General features: G+C 35.9%; 2 protein-coding genes across 2 annotated transcripts; one reads left to right on the top strand and one right to left on the bottom strand.

Annotated features, from left to right (window-relative positions):
- Positions 1 to 1,566: 1,566 nt before the first annotated feature.
- Positions 1,567 to 16,844, top strand: LOC110795699 (mitochondrial Rho GTPase 1). Its single transcript, XM_022000714.2, has 15 exons — positions 1,567 to 1,740; positions 1,896 to 2,110; positions 2,505 to 2,637; positions 3,366 to 3,515; positions 4,354 to 4,530; positions 4,695 to 4,946; positions 5,554 to 5,622; positions 5,818 to 5,873; positions 5,972 to 6,053; positions 6,636 to 6,847; positions 7,050 to 7,119; positions 14,173 to 14,285; positions 14,395 to 14,545; positions 15,463 to 15,658; positions 16,401 to 16,844. Exons 2-15 carry the CDS (start codon positions 1,908 to 1,910, stop codon positions 16,472 to 16,474), a joined length of 1,938 nt encoding a protein of 645 aa, XP_021856406.1. The 5' UTR covers positions 1,567 to 1,740; positions 1,896 to 1,907; the 3' UTR covers positions 16,475 to 16,844.
- Positions 16,722 to 18,815, bottom strand: LOC110795700 (cyclin-P3-1). Its single transcript, XM_022000715.2, has 2 exons — positions 18,239 to 18,815; positions 16,722 to 17,352 (listed from the first exon to the last, which is right to left on the bottom strand). The coding sequence occupies exons 1-2, from the start codon at positions 18,643 to 18,645 to the stop codon at positions 17,154 to 17,156; spliced, it is 606 nt and encodes a 201-aa protein (XP_021856407.2). The 5' UTR covers positions 18,646 to 18,815; the 3' UTR covers positions 16,722 to 17,153.
- Positions 18,816 to 22,571: the final 3,756 nt, after the last annotated feature.

Genomic DNA, 22,571 nt, shown 5'->3' with positions numbered 1-22,571 from the left:
AAATCATTTCTACATAAGTGTCTCGTTCCCGAATCCGGATCTCTATTCGGTTTTCGATTCCATGCCTTATCCAAAGAGTCATGGTATTTCAAAATCGACCCTTAAATATTTGGTGGCGACTCCATCGAAATTCAATGTTCAAAGCCGTTGGGGAATCATTCCCTTGAATTTCGATTTTCTAATGTTCAAAAACCAATTAATGTCACTAGCAGGATTCTTGTAATTGGCCCCCCTTTGGGGTTGGATTGCCAAAAATCAAGTCAAAAATCTTGCCCATCGTGTTTTGGTCCAAGTTTGATGCGTTTAGTGATTTTCAAACGAATTTCATTAAACCATTAAAATTTACATTACAAAAAAGATCTTTTCTCCCAAGTCCGAAAGCTACAACAGGGAAAATGGATGTCTGTTTTTTAGCCCCCTACAGAAGGGAACGCTTTTGTAATACAACCGCCACACAAATCAGGTAAGTAACAATTGACTACCATCAATTATACTTTTCAATGGCACAAGATAACACAAGAACATATAACAATGTGACATATGAGTGTAAGCAAGCAAGAGAGAAAAGTGGTCAAAATAATGCTGCACTTACCACTTTAGGACTATTTTATATTTTTCATACTACCACTAGTGAAAAGGTTTCTATTTGTAACACCCTATTTGTAACAGGCGTACTTTATACCGTTTAAATAATGCATTCATAACGGCAAAATTGTTGTTCTTAACAAATAAGGTTGGATTTGTAACGGAAAAAGTAATACCCATTATGATTAATTGGTTAGACCATCTTTGGCCAATTTATTTGTACGTTTATGGTATTGCCCATTATGAAAGCATTGCGCCTATTAAAAAATAATGAGTAATTAAGTACTGGTTTTGCCTTCCTCACTAAAGTACACCTTATTTTGCTCTCTCTCTCTCTCTCTCTCTCTCTCTCTCTCTCTTTTCACATCTCTCTTCTTGTTTCGAGATAACCTAACCATTTTCCTCCCCCTCAAGCTCAATTCGTCTCAAAGAATGAAGGCGGTAACCAAATTTACACCCAAAATTCTCCACAATTCGATTCAACCCTTTCAATATCCCTCCCAACTCTCTTATTTCTCTATCCTCCCATTTCCTCTTCCTTCAAAAACCCAACTTTCTCTCTCTAAAACCCAAAAACACATTCAACCTCTTGCAAGAAAATAAAATCGATTTAGACCACAAGAAGGTTCCAGATCTATTTTTTCGATCAAATCATCGACATTTTAAATTTATCTTAAAGTAATTTTAAATCAATTTTATACTTTATGCGTTCCTTTATACCATAGTTTTACATTTTTTTAATTAACGTTATTCAATAAATTAATGTAATTATTATTATTAATATCTATATTTACTTTTTGATATAATTATAAAAACTTGATATTATGTAATTGTAAGTATATAAAAATAGGATATTTTAATCCTAGACCGAACTAATCTTACTTTATCCAGAAAAAGTTCATCCTAAACCGAACTAATCTTACTATATCCAAAAAAAAATCAGCCAAAAACCCGAATCGGCTCTCACCTCACCTCTCCCATTTTCACCCTCAAGATTCCTCACCCCCTCCCTCTCTTTCTTCTTGTTCTCCAAGACAAAACTCATCAAAATAGCCAACAAATTGAAAAAACAATTAGGGTTCTTCCCATTTCTAATTTTCTCTCTGCAAATCTCCCGGCACGTTTTTCTTCAGTCTCCAGCTCCCTTACCCAACCGTAAGCATCTCACCCCCCCTCCCCTCCCCTAAAAATTCTCACCCCTTCTCTTTCCTCCTTCTACTTCGTCATTTGTCAGCAAATTTACGCCATGTTTCTGTAATTTCCATGTGTGGATTTTTTTTATATTTTATAATTTTGTGGGTTGTATTCAGGTTTTTTTATAGATGGCGAAATCTTCGACTGGTAACAAAAATGGTATCAGAATCGTGGTTGCCGGAGACAAAGCTACCGGAAAATCTAGCTTAATAATAACAGCTGTTTCCGATAATTTTCCGACCAATGTTCCACCGGTAATGCCGCCGTCTCGCCTCCCTGACGATATGTACCCTGATCGTGTTCCTATCACCATTATCGATACTTCTTCAAGGTGAATCCTCTTTTATTTTCACTCATTAACTTTTGGTTTCATTGGTTGTACAAAAACATTTGTAGGTTTTTTCTTGGAATTTATTCAATTTTTGATTTTTTATCGATTTTTTGTGATTTGTTGTGCGGGGTTTGTTGAGTTTGTTCTATTTTATCTGCGTTTTTGTTATCCATCTTATTGCATTATACTTTGATTGATGGGTGCTATTTACTGTGATTTTAGTGACTTGTTTATTTTTTTATTCTCTGCTTTGAGCGTTGATGTGTGTACTCTACCGGTTAGCCCTTTAATATGCTGCTGTTTGAATGTGGTTTTTATTTGGAATTGCAATCTAATGTGCATCTATTTTATTTGATCTTTATGAGTAGTTGTTTTCTTGTGTTGTATTGATTAGTGTTGAGCAGAGGAATAAAGTTGGGGAAGAGATGAGGCGTGCTGATGCTGTTGTGCTTACTTATGCGTGTGATCGTCCCGAGACTCTAGATCGTTTGAGCACATATTGGCTTCCTGAGCTTCGTCGATTGGAGGTATTGTTCACACTTGGGCTACTGTGTGCCTCTTTTATGTGATGATTGGCTTGCTTTGCTTCTTCTAGGTCGTTGTTTCCACATTGTTTCCACATTTTAATAGCTTTTTGAGAAAAGGACTGAACATTTGGTTTGGTGGATTTGAGCTGTTTTCTTCTCACTAGCATCCTGTTTTGACATGTTTTTTGTGGCTACCTCTCTCGGAATATAATTTTAGATTAGCATAGCTAGCAAGCTCCGTAATTGACTCATAATATCACCTGCTGGGCCATGTATTCTGCGACTACAAAGTCTTTGCCTGTAGATACAGAAGGGGTCCGTCCCTTGGACATAAAATTGTGTCAAGAGTGTCACCTTCTCAAGTGCCTGTAGCGCAGGGCAAGTGGCTATCCCATGTGCCAAATCATCCCGTTCTTTGGTTGAATTAAATGTAATGTATGAGTTTCTCAGATAACTTTCAGCATAACTCTGTCTCTCTCTTAAAAATATCCCCTGTGAGGGTGGAAGGGTAATAGGTAGATTACTTGATTAGGGGGGGGGGGGGACAATACTATAGAGGAGTGTGCTCTATATACTAAAATAAGTGACATATTTTTGTGACATGGGTAATATGTATTCTGTAAGATTAGGGAAGTTTGTGCTTTTTCTTGCTGGGTGTCATATTGTTTACGTGTAATTGTCAAATGAAATTATTTTCAACTTGATATCAGTGTTATACTTGATGGCAGGTGAAAGTCCCTGTTATTGTTGTTGGCTGTAAGTTGGATTTGAGGGATGAGCAACAGCAAGTCAGTCTGGAGCAGGTGATGTCTCCAATTATGCAGCAATTTCGTGAGATTGAAACTTGCATAGAATGCTCTGCATCCAGACAAATACAGGTAACCCATTTGTCACCTTTTTCTGTCTGTCAATCTATTTCTATCCATCTTCAACTTTATTTCTGTTGACTTCCCAAATTTGAATACGATTGACAATATACAGACCAGAGAAAAGGGATTTTAGGCTATGTCCTCTTCACCTGAAACAATGTGACCCTGTCCTCTCTATGGTCTACATCTTTGTGGACTTGTCTGGTTTAATCGGAACTTTGACTGTACTTTTTCACTAATGTATTAGAAAAAACATTATTGTGTTGGGTCTTGTTAGATTTGCTTCAATGTGTATATTTATAATATCAACTTACCATAAATTTTTATCAATGCAATTGAAGAAATGTATGGTGATAAGTTTGGGTTGGTCTGAATATTTCTTGTTTGATGTGGTCTGAATATTTCTTGTTTGGTGTGGTCTGAATATTTCTTGTTTGGTGTGGTCTGAATATTTCTTGTTTGGTGTGGTCTGAATCTTTTGGTATGATCCGGCACTCTGAAGTGATTCGACCAAGAATAAGTAATGAGATTAAAGTGAACAGAACAGAGCCTGACCCGGCAGAAGACTGAATTTTTTTCATCTCTTTGCTTTACTTCTCAGAAAATAATTGCTTCATTTCCCTGCACTCTTTTCTGGATGTGAGTTGAAACTTTTGTGTTATGAATACAAGTTTTTCTTAAACTCTACTCTGACTTGAAAGCCTGGACTCTGGTGTTCTGTCTTTTTGTCCTTCTGTGTCTTGATGGAGGAGGTTGAACAGTTTATTTAATATAGAGGTATATGTTTCATGTCGAACTGTTGACTGATCTTTATATTGATTTTTTTTACGGCCATGACTTGTTGCAGATCCCAGAGGTTTTTTACTATGCCCAAAAAGCTGTTCTTCACCCTACAGCACCATTATTTGATCAGGAGACTCAAACATTGCGGCCTCAATGTGTCAGGGCGCTGAAACGCATATTTATTTTGTGTGACCATGACAAGGATGGTGCACTAAGTGATGCAGAGTTGAATGACTTCCAGGTTTGTGGATACAGTTACTATTGCGTCATAAATCTCTCGACTGTAGTAATTCATCTCAACTTTTAATTACACACGGTCTTTTTTAATTTTTTTTACAATATAATATACAAGTGTTTTGATGAGTACCAGGTGTTCTGTGACACTCACTATTTGTATGTAAACAGGTCAAGTGCTTCAATGCTCCTCTCCAACCTTCTGAAATAATAGGCGTCAAGAGGGTTGTAGAAGAAAAGTTGTCTGAAGGAGTCAATGAGCGTGGTCTCACATTGAGAGGATTTCTGTTCCTTCATGCACTTTTCATAGAGAAAGGGAGGCTGGAGACAACATGGACTGTCCTGCGGAAGTTTGGATATAATAATGAAATTAGGCTCGATGATGATTTTCTTCCACCTTCATTCAAACGAGCGCCAGACCAGGTCAGCTCACCTTCTTTGTGTGGGCCGAATAAAACCCGCAATTTCATTTTGGCAAGCTGTATCAGCAGCTTTTTGTATCATGCTATAATGTTAGAACTATGTGGATAAATTAATGGTGCATGGAATGCTAAATCCCACTTGAAAGGAATTCATGTTGTTTTTATTTTGACATGCAGAATATTTGGAATTTCTTTGGTAAACTAGTTGAGTTTAAATTGTTCACGGCCTGAGTATGCCTGCATATCAGAAAATTCTACTGTCAGCAACTTTTACTGCCTTTCCTTGCTGTAACTTTGAGGTTGTCTATGTGTTGGGAAGATGAGAACTATGGAGAATTTATAGGAAAGGCCAAAGTGAGAAATTATTGAGACTTTTCCCTCTTTTATACAAGAGAATACCCAGTATTGAATCTGCCTTACAATTCTTGCACCATATATGATGTCTATCTCACTATACTTTCTTGTTTCGTTGATTAGATTAGCTATAAACGTGCTGTTTTACACCATCAATTTGCTTTCATTTGTGTATTTTAATTTAACCCATATCCATATATGGGTTGATGTTTTTCTCTGTTCTTGTGGTTATCATTGATTGTTAAAATATGCAGAGTGTGGAGATGACAAACGATGCTGTAGAAGCCTTGAAAGGAATCTTCACTATGTATGACACTGATAATGTAAGTCCATTTGCTTCTTTTCACAAATGGATTAAGTTAACCAATTTGCATTCGGCTATTTCATTGCCATAAAAGTACTTGTTTCATTGATCATGTTGTGGTAGTTTGTTTTTTTATCCTTGTCTTCTTTCCAATTTACTCATTTCGTGCACACATTTTTGACTGGGTAGGTGATTTTTATGGTTCTTTTTGTAGGATGGTGCTATTCGCCCTCCAGATGTGGATGATCTGTTTTCTACAGCACCAGATTGGTACTACTTACTTACCTATATCTTTTTTTTTTTTTAATAGTTTCTGTATGTTTTTTATGATGTTTATTTACGTGTTTTTGGTCTGTCTAATGATGTAGTCCTTGGAGTGAAGGTCCATACAAGGATGCTGCACCTACAACTGCATTGGGAGGTTTAACAATGGATGGATTTCTGTCGGAGGTACGTCTACTTAAGTGTTCCCATGGCTTCCGCCTTAGGTTGAATAATTTATTGACTGGCACACACTTATCTGTGGCATTAACGGAATCATTTGAGAGAGTTGATTTGTTAAAGTATCATACCTGCTCGAGGTTCTAATATTCCTTTTTCTGTGATATTTATTAGAACTATGAAAGATTTTTTTTCCCTAATGAACTGCTGGTATACATTGTCATTTTTAACTTGGTGTATATATTTTATAATCATTGATGCTGTTTTCATTTAATTAGCTTCATTGACAGTTTTCTGGTGGCAATAATTTTGAGCCCAGTTTTCCCAATCTTCTGCTTGCTCCAATCTTTTTGAGTGTTTCTCCCAAGGAGAAAGGTACAGCTACAAGGATCATAGTGTAGATGTACTTTTCTCTTACCACGGGATAGTGTCTTTTTTTTTTTTAATTCTGTTACAGCACCCTGCAATGTGGTGGTTGGTATGGAATGCATTGGCATTCATTATTCTCTGCTGGGTTTGGCAGTGTGGCTGTAGAAAGCTAGGTTTTTAAACATGATGCCTAATAGCTCATACGATCGATGTAATATGCAGTGGGCTCTTATGACTCTTCTGGAACCAGCTAAGAGTGTGGAGTACTTGAAGTACATTATGTATGGTGGAGATGCTGCTTCTGCCATTCGTCTAACTAGGAGGCGGCGTATAGATCGCAAGAAGCGGCAATCTGAAAGAAATGTTTACCAATGCTATGTCTTTGGACCAAGGAACGCTGGCAAATCGGCATTGTTGGATGCTTTTCTGGGAAGGTTTGTTTTGTTATATGTACTTGTGTATATGTTATGTTTACATGATATTGAGGGGTTAGAGTGCTTTCTCTTTGATTTGTTACTCTATTGGTTATCAGATAAACTCTTATATGTTTTTGTTTGTGTTATGTGCGATTTAAAATCTTTATAGAGGTTTGAAGGTGTAGTGATTTTCTCACTCTTATCTATTTTTCAAATGCAGGCCATTCTCTGAGAGTAATGGCGCAAACACTGAGGAGCGTTATGCTGTAAATGTTGTTGAAGGGTCCTCGGTGAGTACCTTTAATATACTGGTCCCTTTGCAGTAGAAGTCCACTTATGTTCCTATCATTGGCTATACAATTACCTTATTTCGAGTAAAGAGCGCTCAGATGCAAGTATTATTTCTGTTTAATGTCAAAAGAAGCTTCTTCAGCCTAACTGTTGCAGTAGCTGAATTGGATCCTTGATAAGTCGTTTAATATAATGTATCATTTGTTGTATCTTATAAATAATGGAGATAATGCGCTTCTTTCCTCCTCGTTATGATGTTCATATACATACACTTAGTGTGTTTAATTGTCACCATTGCTGAAATTGCTTCACCCTGAGATATTGGAACCATTATTTCTTCATTTAGTTTCTAACCTATGATTTATACTCTGTCTTCTATAGTTTATCTAGGTGAATATTGGGTGGAAATGATGAATAGAGTGATTTGATGGAGCAAATACATGGTGATGCTGGGAAATCTTCTTTAGTTTTAGTCTTGGTGAATTGGTATGGAAATCAGGAATAGAGTGCTTTGATGGAACAAATACATGACGTTGCTAGTAATTGTGAAATCTATTTTGGTTTGTTCTCGAGCAAACGCTTTAGCGTGGTTAGTGGCTTGATATTTGGTGCACCACATATTCCTTTTATTTCTTAGAATTCCAGAGCTCGTTAGGATCACGTCATTTGAGGAAGCTATTTTGCTAGAAGTGTTGTATTGATGGTGGTACTTTTTTTTTTCATATCTAACTATATTTGGATTTGCTAATAATAGAAGGAAGGTGCCTTTTGAAGTAAGGAGACTTATTTTCGAACTTAAAAGGGATACTTTTCTTGTTTGACAACATTACAATGGGAAGCTTATGTTTAAGAAAATGTAAACTTAAATGAAGGGGTTTAAAGTTATGAGTTACCTCTCCAACCATTTGGCATTTCGAGATTTGAGGGTCCTTTTGATGCGTGTTGTCTGTATTTTTTATCAGGCTGCTACGTGGGAGGTTTCCTCTAAAGGATTGGCTTATTTCAATAATCTTGCTAGTAGGTAATGCTCCAGTGAAGAGTATGTAAAAACAGCTGCTCATCTCTTCCTTGTAAACTTTTAGAAGCTGATTGTGCTACTAGCCTTTTATGGCGCATGTGAAAGGAAAGAGTCAGATAGAAAATCAAGGGGAAACTTTACTTTTGTTAGGCTCTTATATGGCTAGACTGCTTGAGTGCTGGACGCTTGAGGCAATTTGTCTTGTGTCAGTTGTGTAAAAGATCATGATTGATTTAGAAGCTTGGGGCCTGATTGGTTTTGCCTTTTAGTCTCTATTCGTCTATTGCATAGTTGGATATTTTGATTGAGGAGCTGATGGATCTTGTCCACTATTTTCTTTTTGTTTTGGAAGGAACCCTCAACTACCGTACTAAGTTTTAAGAACACCCTCTATGACTTATTGAATAAAAGTCGCTATAAAGACGAATTGTTTGTTTGAAGTTTTGTTATTTTTGTTTTCTGTTTTCTCTTCTCAAATGCATTTCTCTTGGCTATCCTTTATTTCAAAACAGCGTAAGATATTTATTTTATGGAAATAAAATTTCTTTGTAGGGTATACTTCGAAGAAAAGAATGTGCTAAGTAAATCAGCATTTTCGGTTCTTTTCTCCAAATGTATTTGCTTTATTTTTCACTTTTAATCAGAAGTTCAAAATTACCTTTTGCATATAAAGAAAAGTAATATTTTAACTAATTCTTTGAGAGAACTTCATATCAGTTACAAGAATTGTTTATATTTAACAATGTCCCTTTGGGTGAATGATTTTGCACTTTTGTTTTGGAATCAATTCCTAGCACCCTTTGTATCTCAGTATTCCTCGTGCTATTTAAAAGTTGGATGAGTTTACTGAGTGGTTAGAGCTAGAATTTTCACAACAGAATTCACCATACAACTCTATTCTTTACCTGTTTTGATTCCTATTTATATTCATGTCGAACTATTACCATATTATTTTTTGACTTAAATGGTCCCTCGTTTTGGTGGGTGGTGAGTGAGGATTGGTGATTTATAGATGGTGAGCAGTTTTAGGTTTTAGGACCTTTGCTTAGAGAGAGTTGTTCCATGAGTTAAAGTCATGCAGAGTCTGGTTGATTTTGTGCTTTTGTAGATGATGAGGTAACAAGCTACTATTAGAGTTTCCAGGAATATAGATTCATGGATTAGCCAATATGGAAACTTGTATGAGCTGGTATAGGGAGGAGAAGTCCTCGGGATGCAGCTATGACAGTACCATTCTCTAGATTCTGAAATCAAGTGTATTTGTTCGAACATTTGTGTGAAGGGTACTCACCTTCAAAAAGTAAATTAGATTTATGGTTAGATGGTAATTAAGTTGTGGTCATTTAGTCTGTCTGACTCATATATTTAGTTAGAATTACGCTGTCCATTAATTAATATAATTATCCTAATGGAATCAGTAAGCTGACTCTGGACTCGTGTAAAAAACTCAAAGAACTTGCCGCAATGGTGAAAATGAATTCCTGACAACCATCTTTTGTGGTTTATCTTTTGGCTTCAATTTTAGCTGGAATATTTAAGATGATTTTGCAGACCTTGTTAGGTGGTAGTATTTGATTCCCTGTGGAAAATTGTTGTCACTGGCCTCACTGCCAAACTTGCGATCACTTGCTATGGTTATCATTTTGTCTTTGCAATTTCTATGAAAATATATTCGTGCCAAGCTCACTTCTGATACTATATGTATTTGTTTGTTAAGTACAATTAACAATTGACAATTGAATTCGTGGAGGGGAGTCCCTGACTCCTTGCTTAGCTTTCAGTGGATTGCAGAAAATTTGTACTTTTTGCTTGACTCCTTGCTTGACTCCTTTCAATTGAATTCGTGGAGGGGAGTCCTTGACTCCTTGCTTGACTCCTTGCTTAGCTTTCTGTGGATTGCAGAAAATTTGCTTAGCTTTCAGTGTAACAGGTAATTTTGGTGCCCGGCAAAATTACCTGTTAGACTTTGATGCCCGGCAATTTTGGATAGTTTTGTGGTAAAGTTGTGGTAATTTATATTTGAATGGAAGAGTGCAAAGATAGTGGTAATTTAGTGGTTAAGTTTAGACCAAATTCTCAATGGTTTTAGCAGTCCTAGTAAGTGATATGTAGAACTGGAGCATTTAGACTCGTGTGGGAGTAGCATGTTTTTTCAGCACAAGGAAAATGTACCAAGTTTGGCATATGTTTTAAAAGTAATATTAGAACCTATGCGAAATTACGATATACTGGCTTTCTTGTTTAATTGGCTGCTCTTTGTGAAGATAGAATAATCTTGTAGGAATATTATATCTGCTAGATTAATTCATATTTGGATTTAAGGAGGAGGAAATAAGGTTTATGAGATTGGACTATTGGAGATACGAACAAGCCTTCAGTATTATTTTCTGACAGTGGATTATACGGGATAATAGGGTTTGGGTTTGAATCTTGTCTATCCTCTTTGGGCTTTGTTAGTTTACCTAAAGTGGTAAAGTTGGGGTAATAGTCTCATATAGGATTTGTTCATAGGATATAAGAGGATATCGTACATTACGAGCTTTGAGGTAGCTTTTAGTCCAATTATCTAGATGTTTGATGCTTAGCTTGATTGGAGTTCAGTAATTCGCTGGTGGTTTTATCTTTTTCTCAGTAATGTATTGGAATTCTTTCAGTTAGCAAATTCATCTCTTTTCTAACAATTTCTCTTTATTTGTAAGATTGAGATTGTTTGAAATCACAGGTTTACTTATGTGGCCAAAAGTGCATCAGACATTTGGGCTGGGACCAAGTCGGTAAATAGAATAAACATGGCATGTAACGAGGACATAATGCAATATGTGCGTTGGGGATTGTATGAACCATGTTACCTGGAGTACTTATGGTGATACTAAATATGATCTATGATGTGCTTACCCCCCCCTAAAATGATACAACGTACTTGGATATTGCAAGCATACCAAAAATGGATGGAATTGATAACGACTAGCGAGTTCTGGCCTGTTGATGTGTATCTATGCCAGATTCTTGTTTCTGTGTCTTGCCGGTGTACATTAGTAGCGTACTTTTAAGGAGGAAGAAAATGAAAGATGCTCATGCTAGAGAAGATGGCTGATGGGTTGGAAGCTTTTGTCTAGGCTTCCTTGTGTGTCTCTCTCTCTCTCTCTTTTTTTTTTCCTTCTGCGTACCCTTTCTTGTTCTGGAGAATGGTCTTTGATTTCTTTTCATTGAGGATTCCTTCCCTTAGATTACACGGCTTCATAGGTAAATGTTTATCCTTTCTCTGTTACTTTTTCCGGGGATGGTTACACTCATCTCTGTAGGAGTTGGTGGGCTAGATGTAGGCAATAAGTACAATTTGTAGCGGGTAAGATCACATATGAATTGCTTCTCTAGTTTTGTCCTTTCATGGTCAAACATAATTCTTGTCTTTAATTGTTGGATACCAGGTGATTAAATGAGAAATATGTTCTATCCATTGTTGATATAATTGATGCAGACAAAATGTTGCAAAGGCATTATCCTAAATCTTTTACAAACTTTGTAATCAATATTAATCTTTCTTTTCCTTTTTCTTATTGAGTTGAGAAATTGACTGATTGGAGCAAATAGGAGCAGTAAAACCTTGTAGTCTGCCAGATCATTTGAAAGGTGTGGTACTTGTGAGATGCCTCTTAGTTTCACCATATCTGTCTCATGGGATTACCATCTCGTGTGGCATATAATTTAGATGAAATCACTGAAGTAGAAGGGGCGTTTGGTTTAAATTAAATAGAGAGAATGAAATCAAGAAAGGGATAGAGGGAGAATGGCATGAAAGACACCCAATTTCCACTTGTTTGTTTACCAAGAAGAAAGAGAAGCAAAAAAAACAAATCCTTCTCTCTCCTCCAAAAAACCACCACCACCCCGCTCCATGGATCCACCCCAACCCACCTATATCTCGACCTCGCACCAGTGCTCCACGCCACGACCAGGACTGCCTCACTCTACCTGCGCGCACCGTCGCTGCACTCCCACCGCAGGGCAGTGCCCTTCCTTTTTCTCTTTCTCAATTATGGATAATTTCAGATCTGGTGGTTGGGACTTGGGAGTGAATTTTGAGTTGGTGGGGTTTGATTTCATGGGGGTTTTGGCAAATTTAGTGATTGTTGGGTGGATTTTCATGGGGTCGGATGGTTTTTCGTGGTTGGAGATGGAGGGTTGTGGTGTTTTTCGGTGCTAGTGGTGGTCACTGTTGGTCAAGGAAGATGAGTGTAGAAGAGTTTGGGGGAATGGTGATTCCTTTTGGGTGAGGAGGGGGGGGGGGGATCATGGTAGAGGGAAGTTGGGGAGTGAGAGGGGTAAAGGCTATGAAGCACGGGGACGGCTGGGTACACCCGTTTCCCGTACCGGGTACGGGTACGGTACGGGTACGGGACGGGTACGCCCAGGAAACGTCCCCAAAACGAATCTGAATTCTGGGTACGTGGGCCGAAAATGGGTATGGCTGGGTACGGGGTGGGTACGCGGGTGGGTACGTATTTGGACAAAAACCAAGTACCCAACAACCATTAAGACCCAAATTCAAATTTTTAGGGTTTTTTCCCAAATCCCAAATTTCTCTAACCTGTCTTCGACTCTTCTTCCGTTCTTCGACGCTGGTCTTCTTCTTGTTCCCTCGCCGCCGGTGTTCATCCTTGCCGGCCAGGCGGCGGCGAACTTCTGGTGCGAAGTCACCTACAACTAAGTGCGAGTGTGCGACAGCGATTCAGCGAAGGAGCAAACAACGACGAGGAAGTGCGATAATACTTGGGATCCACCACAAATATGGATGAATTGTTTGTTCTCTTGAATTGTACCTGTCGTGGTTTTGGTGTTGTACTACTAGGAGTCTAGCTGTCAACCAATTTGTCCACTTTATAGTACCAAGTATTATTTATTTCTTTATTTTTGAATTTCTTATAAAGGATTAGTTGTCAATATTAATTTGTCCACTCTTTTACTCTGTAGGACACTTGTATTTATTTATTTATTTTTTTTTTTTTTTGAGTTTTGATTAAAGCTTAAATATGTACCTTTTTTTCTCAATTTAAATGAAATTGTATTATGTTATCCAAAATCGGATTTTAAAATTACTCAAAACGTATTTGTAATATATATTATTTAATTTTTTTTTGCCGAATCCAAGCCGTACCCGTTTTTAGAAATTTTGGTTTTGTCGTTTTCCGTCCCCGTACCCGTCCCCGTATCCGTTCCCGTATCCGTATCGGTGCTACCTAGGGTAAAGGAAATGATTAAAATGGGTAAACAAACTACAAAAAAGGGAATGAAGGGTACTCATTCTCTATCCCTTTCTTGAAGACCCAAAACAAATGCCCCCTAAGTCCTTTGCTTTTGTATGGTATAATGTTCAACTCCTCCTAAAATTTGCAAAAATTTTAGTAGTCCTCGAGGTCTATACTAGACCTGGTTATCGGGCGGGTCGGGTCAGGGTCGAGGCGGGTCAAAAGAGGGTCGGGTATTGAAAGGGTCATTTTTAGCCGGTCGATAATGGGCGGGTCGCGGGTCAATAGCAGGTCATTAGTGGGCGGGTCAATAAACGAGCAATGAAAAATGAAAAATAAAATAGCCATGTGCAAGTACAAGTGAATACGAAGCTATACACGTAATTTTTTGTATCATTACTATTTTAATTTTCAAAATAATTGTAGTATAAGTTTGACCCTATAATGACTCTGTCCAATAAAGGCCCTGTCCAATAAGAGCCCTGACCAATAAAAGCCCTATTAACTTGACCCTAACCCTATATCCATTGGACTACCCTGTCCAATAACCAGGTCTAGTCTATACGTTCTATATTTTTTCCCTATTATTTTGCTGACTTGTTATGTAACTTTTTTTTCTCCCGGGAGGTGATGTGGACCTTTACTCTTTCAAATACTTTGACTGAAAGATAGTTAGATGACAGACATTTACTGCAGGGGGGGGGGGGAACTAAGTTAAAAAGAGGACAGGGAGGTGATGTGGACCTTTAAACAAATTCATCTTGATAATTTTTTCCTTTTCCTGCCAGGGAAGCAAGAAGTTCCTTGTTTTGAGAGAGATACCTGAAGATAAAGTTAAGAAAATACTTTCTTCCAAAGATTCTCTAGCTGCTTGCGACATAGCAATTTTTGTATATGACAGGTAATCACACATTTTATTTTGAAGGAACATTGTTGCTTCTTTTAGCATACAAGTTACTTAATTTTGTAACTTTTGTTGGGTTTTGCTGACTTGAGGCATTTTGTCACAGTTCCGATGAATTGTCATGGAAAAAGACAGCTGAATTGCTGGTAGAGGTTGCTGGCCATGCAGAAGATATTGGTTATGAGGTGCCTTCCCTTATTGTGGCCGCTAAAGATGATCTGGATGCATATCCTATGGCTATCCAAGATTCTACTCGGGTAGTTCTCTCTCTATGGATCATATCAATTGTTTCTTTGAATTCATTTTTTTTTATTAATGTAGGTTGGACACTGTCAAGTATTAATTTCTTTAAACTTTGCTGCTTTTTTCTCACCTTGCTCTCACATGATTACATTTGTCCTCTATAATTTTTTTTTCTGGAAATGGTTTTTGGGTTGAAAATCTATTTCTTGTTGAGGCAACCACCTTTGTTTCCCTTAAACTTTGAAAATGATATTTAAGCTGAGTGTATCTTTCCCTCCCTCCTGTCTATATGATGCAAAAGTCTTTGATTTCCTGTGTGTATGCTTACGTATCTGCTAGGAAACTAGTAGTAACATATCAGCTGCGATGGACAGGATGAAAGTAAATAGGATAAGGGTGTATTCATGCAAACTACATGTTTCCCTTAAACTTTGCTATTCTCATTTCGCTGAATTATTTAGAGCAGCATTGATAGAATTATAGCGGAACTCAATGTTTCCTTTAATGAAGGCAAATCTATTTGAGGAACTGGTTTTTCAAACCCATGTGATGTTGCCCTAGCAGAGACAAATCTAAATTACTTAATAATGACTTAAGGTGCACTTAACAATGTCAGTACTTTCAGCTTTTGAATCCTTGAGCTTTTATAGTGACTTTTGCAGCACTTAGTCAGTGGAAATTTTACTCCATATGTTTTAATCCAATAGGAAGTAACCTTAATTTGAGTTGATTAGGTGACTAGGCATAGTATGAAACAAGCAGCTTTTGTTGTTATTGGCATCACCTGCAAAACCTTCTAAAAATTGTGATTAGGATTCAGAAACACTGCATAGTTTTACGTTCTTGTACAATATTGAAAAGCAGGAATGTTTATCTACTTTTAACCAGGATATTGGAAAATATTTATTTAAAATTTTCGTTTTCTTTACAGGTTAGCCAAGATATGGGTGTTGAAGCCCCAGTGCCTATCAGTGCCAAATTGGAGGACTTCAATAACATATTCTGTAGAATTGTAAGTTCAGCTGAGCGTCCTCATTTGAGCATTCCTGAGACTGAAGCTGGAAGAAGCCGAAAGCAATACCACCGTCTTGTAAAAAACTCTGCTCTTTCTGTTGGAGTTCTTGGAGGTATTTTTTAATAGCCTTGAATTTTTTCTGCATTGTCATGGCCCTCATGGGACTTTTATTGCTTACCCAGACTATTTTTTAATTCAAAAAAAAAGGTTGCTTGAAAAACCCTCTTGCTCACCACTCATTCTAAATGGTATTAGGTGGTGGTCGTATCACCTTATTTCGATTTACGTAGTGAATCTAGTACATTATTTTCCCATAGTTCTCCTAGGATCAGTATAGAACATATAAAAAGGAATGTGACTTCTCTGTGTAGCTAATAAATGAATAATGCATTAGGAAGGAACTTTTTATTATGATATCTTTTCCGGCCATGCAGCTTCTGTAATCAAATATATTGCTCTATTTTATAAAATTTCCTGAAAGGGAGCCCTGAAAAAATGTCTAGTAAATCTTCACATTTTCCAACCAAACATGTCATTATGCTGTCTTCTTAGATTCTCCAAATATGAAACATTAGATCTTGAATGAGCTTGAGATAATGGAAATGTCACGTCATTCCTCTGGTTCACCATGTCCTGAATGTGTCTATGTATCAGTTCAACAGATTTACTTTCATGTAATGACATTTTAACTCAGCATCTTGAAATTGATGGCTAGTGCCTGAGCAAACTTGTGTTTGGGATGGTGGGTGTTTGATTCCCGGGGATAATCCTCGATGAATTTGTTGCTGTGTGTTTCAATTGCACAGGTTATACTTGTTTACTGAACCTGGTTTATATGATTTTTACTTTTACAGTTGGAGTAGCTGTTGTTTTCGCCGGATTGGCGGTTTATCGTACTTATGCAGCAAGGAGAAACAGCTCCAACTGAGAAAATTATAGAGAAGTCCATGTGGGAGTTGTTTTTCCTCCTCGCTACCCTCTTGGGGCCTAGAAATGGGTTACTCAACGCCAGACATTTATAGACCCACACCCATTGTTCTGTTGTAGCTCATCAAATCTTTGATAAGGGTTCAGGATTTGAATCTTGGATGCAAGGGTTTTCTGGTAGTGTATAGTGATTTAAATTTAGTGTTTTTGTGCACAATATGTGCAATAAATTAAAATTATTAGTAAGATACTTGAAAAATTGTTTGCACTGTCCAGTAGCAGTGTGTTGTATTGTCGTAGCAATATAGATTTGTATTCATCGGACGCAATCTTCACTCAAAATAACATTTAACTTTAAGGGTCTCCTTCAATGACAGAGATCACTTGATAGATTCTCTTTAGACCTGACAACCAGATTAACTGATCGGAATTTCATGACTGAGAACATGAACAAATTTTGTCAAAAAGACTGGAAGGAAGACCTATTGTAAATTTGGTTTTGAAGAAATAGACAACTGTTTGTTTGTCTGTGTAGATTAAGATCTTCAAGATCCCCATACTTAGAGGGATATTAGTATGTAGGAGTGGTTTAACTATATGGCTCCGCAGGTATATCCTGCAAATTTCGGAGCACATTTAGACTCATCTTTCTTCAGCCAGCTACCTTTTAAGCCACAGGTTTACGTTGCCCGTTCTTTATGGAAACTTCTCTCATTCCAAGATCCTGCTGTCTTCTCCAACTGTTGACAATACTGATCAAACGTCTCTACTGTGACGTGCAGCCTGTAGTTGAGGCTGCGTAAAAGCTTCAACTCTAGCTTGTTCATTTCTGCTATGCTAACTCCTCCAACTTTGGCATAATATGAATTGTTGTATGTCCTGCATTTTTGGTTAAGTATTATCAGTACTTCAGGTAAAGGCAAAAATCAACGACACTACTACTATAATTGGTTGTAAAATCATGTCGATGTCCTTAATGGGGAATGTAACATTAATTCCCGGTTGGATGAAGTTAGTTAAAGATTGAGAGTTTAGAAGAGTTGTTTTCATAAGCTCAGCAACACCATAACACTGAATAATTACCTCCAACCATTACTGATGTTTGGAGTAGAACCATTAATTCTAACATAAGGACGTTCATCTGTTGGAAGAGATGATAGGGCCAACTAGGCCAGAGTGAAGGAAGCTACAAGGCGTTACATTCCATGTCAGATTTTCAAAAATCGGCACAGCCATTGTTTATCGTACTTTTCACTTATTTTCGGAAAAGTAAGTTCAGATAACATAAGTTCAGGAAAAATAAGGGTGGATTATGCAGTTAAGTATAATTTATAACTAAATAAATTTTGATAAGGGTCTAGGAAAAATATGTGAAATTCAGTGAATAGAACACACTCGTATTGTGTTCCTGCTCAATCTCTTGCCACCTATAGAGTGGCATGTGAAGAGAAACTTTTCAAAACAGTTGGTCAGGTTGTTTTTGGGTCTGGTGAATTCAGTTTCTGACATAGGTAGATTTCCGAGTTGTTTTCTGATCAACTCGAAATATGAAATAGAAAGTGTTTCAAATCTAAAGTCGATCATTTTCTGGTTAGTAAAGCAAAAGCTGTTTACAGAACCTATTAAAGAACAGATTAACATAATCTGACACTAAAATTGGCATAAAAAACAGCATAATCTAGCAAAATAACATGCCATTATTAGAAGGGAAACTAAAACAGAAAGAGTATCAGAAAATAGAAGTTAGAGTGGTAGTTTGACTTACACGTCTTCAATAAATTTGGTAGCAACCATAACAGAAGCAATGAAAAGGCGGTGAGCGTTGAGGGAAGTAAGATAACAAGTTGTAGCTCGAATAAACTTATCCATGTAAATGTACGCAACAACAAAGCAAGACGGGCTGCATTTCGAGTACTTGAATACTCGTTCAATATATTGCCGGATGTTCAACGTAGGCGCTTTGGAGCCGTGAAATATAGTCACCCCGTCTTTTGTTTTCGACTTCTTCAACAACTTGTCATTCTTTTGAATGTTCTTTTCAAGAACATATGCTATTAGTAACACAACTTGAGGAGGTTTTTCTGATTCTTCTTCTTCAAGTGGTAACTTATCTAATAATCCTAGAGTAGAATAAAGCTCTGAATTTCTAAGTTTGGTGTTGAAATTTGCCATATAAACAAGCCTAATTAAGCTATGTTTTAGATTAAAAACACCCAAAGTTTGGATTAATTTTTTTGATTCTTGAAGTGATTCAAAGGGCTAGCAGTTATTTGAGGTTGGGGTATAAAGGCAAAGTCGTGGATTTGGTTTTTGTTTCAAAAATTGAAATGCCATCTTATGATTCTTATCTTTCATTTATTTTATTTTATTATTTATATTTTAAATTTTTGCTTTTCCTTAAAGATAAAAAGGGAATATCATGGTATAATGACAAATGATTATTCCTCCTTCCTTTGGACTTTTTCTTGGTCATGACCAACAATAGTAAATGTTTTTTGGAATTTTTTTTATGCTCCTAATGGTGGGAGAGAGAGAAGGCCAAAAAAGCATAAGCAAAAGTTATTTTCTTGATATACGAGAAAAAATGATTGTGCCATTGATTTTATTGTTTACACTTTTTTCACCGGAAATCTAATTAATATATATATATATATATATATATATATATATATATATATATATATATAAGGTTTAGGCTCACGTGAGAAGTACAAGTTAGGTGAGAAGTATGAGAAGCATTTTGAGCCATCGGATCAACTAAATTCGATGGACGAGAAAGCATCGGCGTCATTAATAGAAGTGTTGTAATGTAAGCACACTAATTTCTAAACCCAGCATATCTCCCCACGTGCCCAACTAATTCAATCAAAAATCAATTTTTTCTTTCCTTTCTCTTTCTTCTTCTTCTCTCTTTCCTAGGATTCTTCTACAACAGTGGTAATGGCGTTGGGCAAAGTGGCAAACACAGGAGGTCAACAATCCATTCCATAAACTCTCTCTCAATTGTAATTTTTTGTGCTAATTATTTTTTTATGGGTAAAATTAATTAAAAAATAATGATTATTACTCTGTCTTATTAGAATCAAGCTCATATCACTTTTATAACTTACAAGTATTAAAACCCCTGATTTATTTATACGATGTATCTGAGAGGGAGTTATGATGTATCTCCAATCGTTTTTTGATGTACCTCTAATATAAAACTGATGTATCTTTTACAGATTTCTCTGTTTTTTTATTGATGTATCTCAAATACACCATTGTTGTACCTTTGGTGTATTACTGATGTATCTCTTTTACATTGTTGATGTATCTCCAATTTATTGTTAATATATCACAATACACGCTTGATGTATTTCATATTTTCCTCATTTAATTTAATCTAATTTAAAAATTCAATCTATCCAAATTAATTATAATGAGTGGTATTTCGATCTTTACTGATTTTGAACTGCGTTAATTAAGAGATTGAATTGATCGAGTTTCTTGGCAATGTTGATGGTTATAGCGTGATAAATATCAGCAATGGCTGACTGGTTCATGAGGAGATATAAATGGAGCGGAGAAATAGAGAAAGTGAGAAATAGTGTGGGAAGAGAGAGAGATGGAAGTTAATTTGTGTGACCTTGTATCCTCGTCGCCATTTTTAATCAAGCACTTAAACTCACTGAAAGTTGGGAGGAAGAAGAAGATGACGCAAAAAGTAAAAGGAAACCCAAACCTGATCTCCGCCGTCAATTTCTTAATCCAAGGGACATCATTACTTCTCACGTTTCTCATGGTAAAGGTACTTCTCACCGGATCCTAACCCTATATATATATATATATATATATATATATATATATATATATATATATATATATATATATAATTGGATAAGCATTAATGTAAATACTCCATCCGTTCCATAATGATGTTCCAATTTTTATTTTTCATGTTTTGCAATACCCATTTTGGATCATTTTTATCTTCAATTATACATTAGTAAAAATTATAATTTTGATATTCTTAATGTACTAATTGAGTAGAATCAAGCAAGACTCTGCATGAATATGTTTTTTTTCTTCTTATCCATTAGATAGAATTTAGACGGTTTAATTATTTTCGCATATGAATAGTATCAAATTTCTAAATTGGAACATTAAAAAGAGGAAGTACGTAATATTCCGTAATATTATTGGAGGAAAGTTGAATCTATATTATATTTTCCTTTATGATTTGATTTTATTTCTTTATTGTTATCGAGGGCGGAACCTCTGTTGTTGACGGGAGTAACGGCGGGGTCATGGTGGGCGAATTCCGCGGCAATTTTGGAGGGAGAAGTTCAGGTTTTGAGAGCGGTTTGATCTTGTTCTTCTTGTGGTTGTTGTTGGTGGAGGGGGAGGTGATTGAGCTTGGGTATTATTACTGGCTTACTTACTGGCTGCATTGTGAATTTAGAAGAGCTTTCCTAGACTTTCAAATGTATATGGCAATGCCAATCAGAGTTTTCGTAAAGCTTATGCAAAATAATCAGCTTTTTATGGAATATAATCCCTTTTTATTTCTGGAAATTTGTTGCAAACTGCTCTACTTTATTGCTAGGAAAATTAGAAATACAAACTAGCCGTTACGTTCAAATTCTGCGGCTTAAAAGCCGTTTGGGTATTTGGTGCAAATAAGTTTACAAATAGGTGTATATTGTACAAATTTTTTATAAATAGGTGCATTTGGTGAATTATAAACATGACTTAACGGAGGACTAACGGAAAGTCAAAATAGGGGTATTTGGAGAACATTAAGAAAAAAAATAGGGGTATATTATGTGATTTGAAACACGCAAGGGTATTTGGTGAATTTCGTGAAATCTTAGGGGTATTTGGTGAAAAACCCGTAAAAATCATGTATGTGATACCTAATTAGATCAAAATCCAACTATACAAGGAAGGAAAGTATGGAATAGTACACTATTAATTAACATTCCCTAATGTGAATACTATTAGCATCATTAGTGATTTGTTTTATACTTATTATTATTTAAAAATTATGTATGTGGTACCTAATTAGACCACAATCTATCTATACAAGGAAGGAAAATATGGAATAGTACACTATTATTAACGTTCTCTAATGTGAACACTATTAGCATAATCAGTGATTTATTTTACATTCAATGTTCCCTTCAAAAAAAGTGTCACGCCTAAACCTCACTATAAATAATAAAGCATTGAAATTAGATCCCAAACAACTTCTGTTAGTTCAAATCATTACTTCAGAAAACATTCAAAATATTTCGTAAAAGTAATAATTATTTCAGAAACATTCAAAATAATGGTCGTTAATCGATGGGTGTTGTGTTTTCTTCTTCTCCTTACATTAGGTATATTATACCATAACTTGGCTTTCTTTATTTTTGTTCATATTATCATCTGTAGATTTTGATTAGCAAAATAAGTCAACATTTTCAAATTTTTACTTGACACTGTAATTTTAAGTGAAGTTCTAATTTGAAGGTATATTTTACTATAACTTGGTTTTTCTTTATTTTTATTCTTATTACCGTCTGTAGATTTTGATTAGACAGAAAGTAAAAATTATCAAATTTTTACTTGACACTATATTATTAAGTAAATTTTTATTTTGAATTGGAGCACTCATGTTATCCAATCCAACAATTTCTCATGAATTATTTAATTTATACTATGTATGATTTATTTAAAGCTACTAATATACTTCAGCTTATACCAATGAGGTATTGGCCTATAGTGATATAAATATGATAGATTATTGGTTCTAACCTCCCCTCCCCGAAATCCCTAACCTGTTCCCTTAATTGTGATGTGATCTACCCTTGAGGATACTTTCTTATTGAGTGATATAGAAATACAACGGTGAAATAAAAATATATAAAGTATATAACATACATGATGTAACCGAAATCCACGTACAATTAAATATCTTACAATTCCATTTATTCAATAAAAGACTACAATAACAACGCTTTATAATTCAAAATTATATACTTAGTGAGTCCATTTAATTAATTGTCTAAAAGTATTATTTTCTTCATTAAAATACGTACGCATTATGCAACAGACTATGCATATTACTTAATTTT

The sequence above is a fragment of the Spinacia oleracea genome, chromosome 4 (genome assembly GCF_020520425.1).
Source record: "Spinacia oleracea cultivar Varoflay chromosome 4, BTI_SOV_V1, whole genome shotgun sequence".
NCBI lineage: Eukaryota > Viridiplantae > Streptophyta > Magnoliopsida > Caryophyllales > Amaranthaceae > Spinacia > Spinacia oleracea.
Note: the sequence above shows the minus strand (reverse complement) of the source record. Positions and strands in the feature narration are given on the sequence as shown.

Coding starts and splice junctions, on each gene's coding strand:
- LOC110795699 (XM_022000714.2), top strand. CDS start 1,908: ATGGCGAAATCTTCGACTGGTAACAAAAATGGTATCAGAATCGTGGTT. Junction 14,286..14,394: donor GCAATTTTTGTATATGACAG/GTAATCACACAT, acceptor ATTTTGTCACAG/TTCCGATGAATTGTCATGGA. Junction 14,546..15,462: donor CTATCCAAGATTCTACTCGG/GTAGTTCTCTCT, acceptor TTTTCTTTACAG/GTTAGCCAAGATATGGGTGT.
- LOC110795700 (XM_022000715.2), bottom strand. CDS start 18,645: ATGGCAAATTTCAACACCAAACTTAGAAATTCAGAGCTTTATTCTACT. Junction 17,353..18,238: donor ACCAAATTTATTGAAGACGT/GTAAGTCAAACT, acceptor CCAAAAATGCAG/GACATACAACAATTCATATT.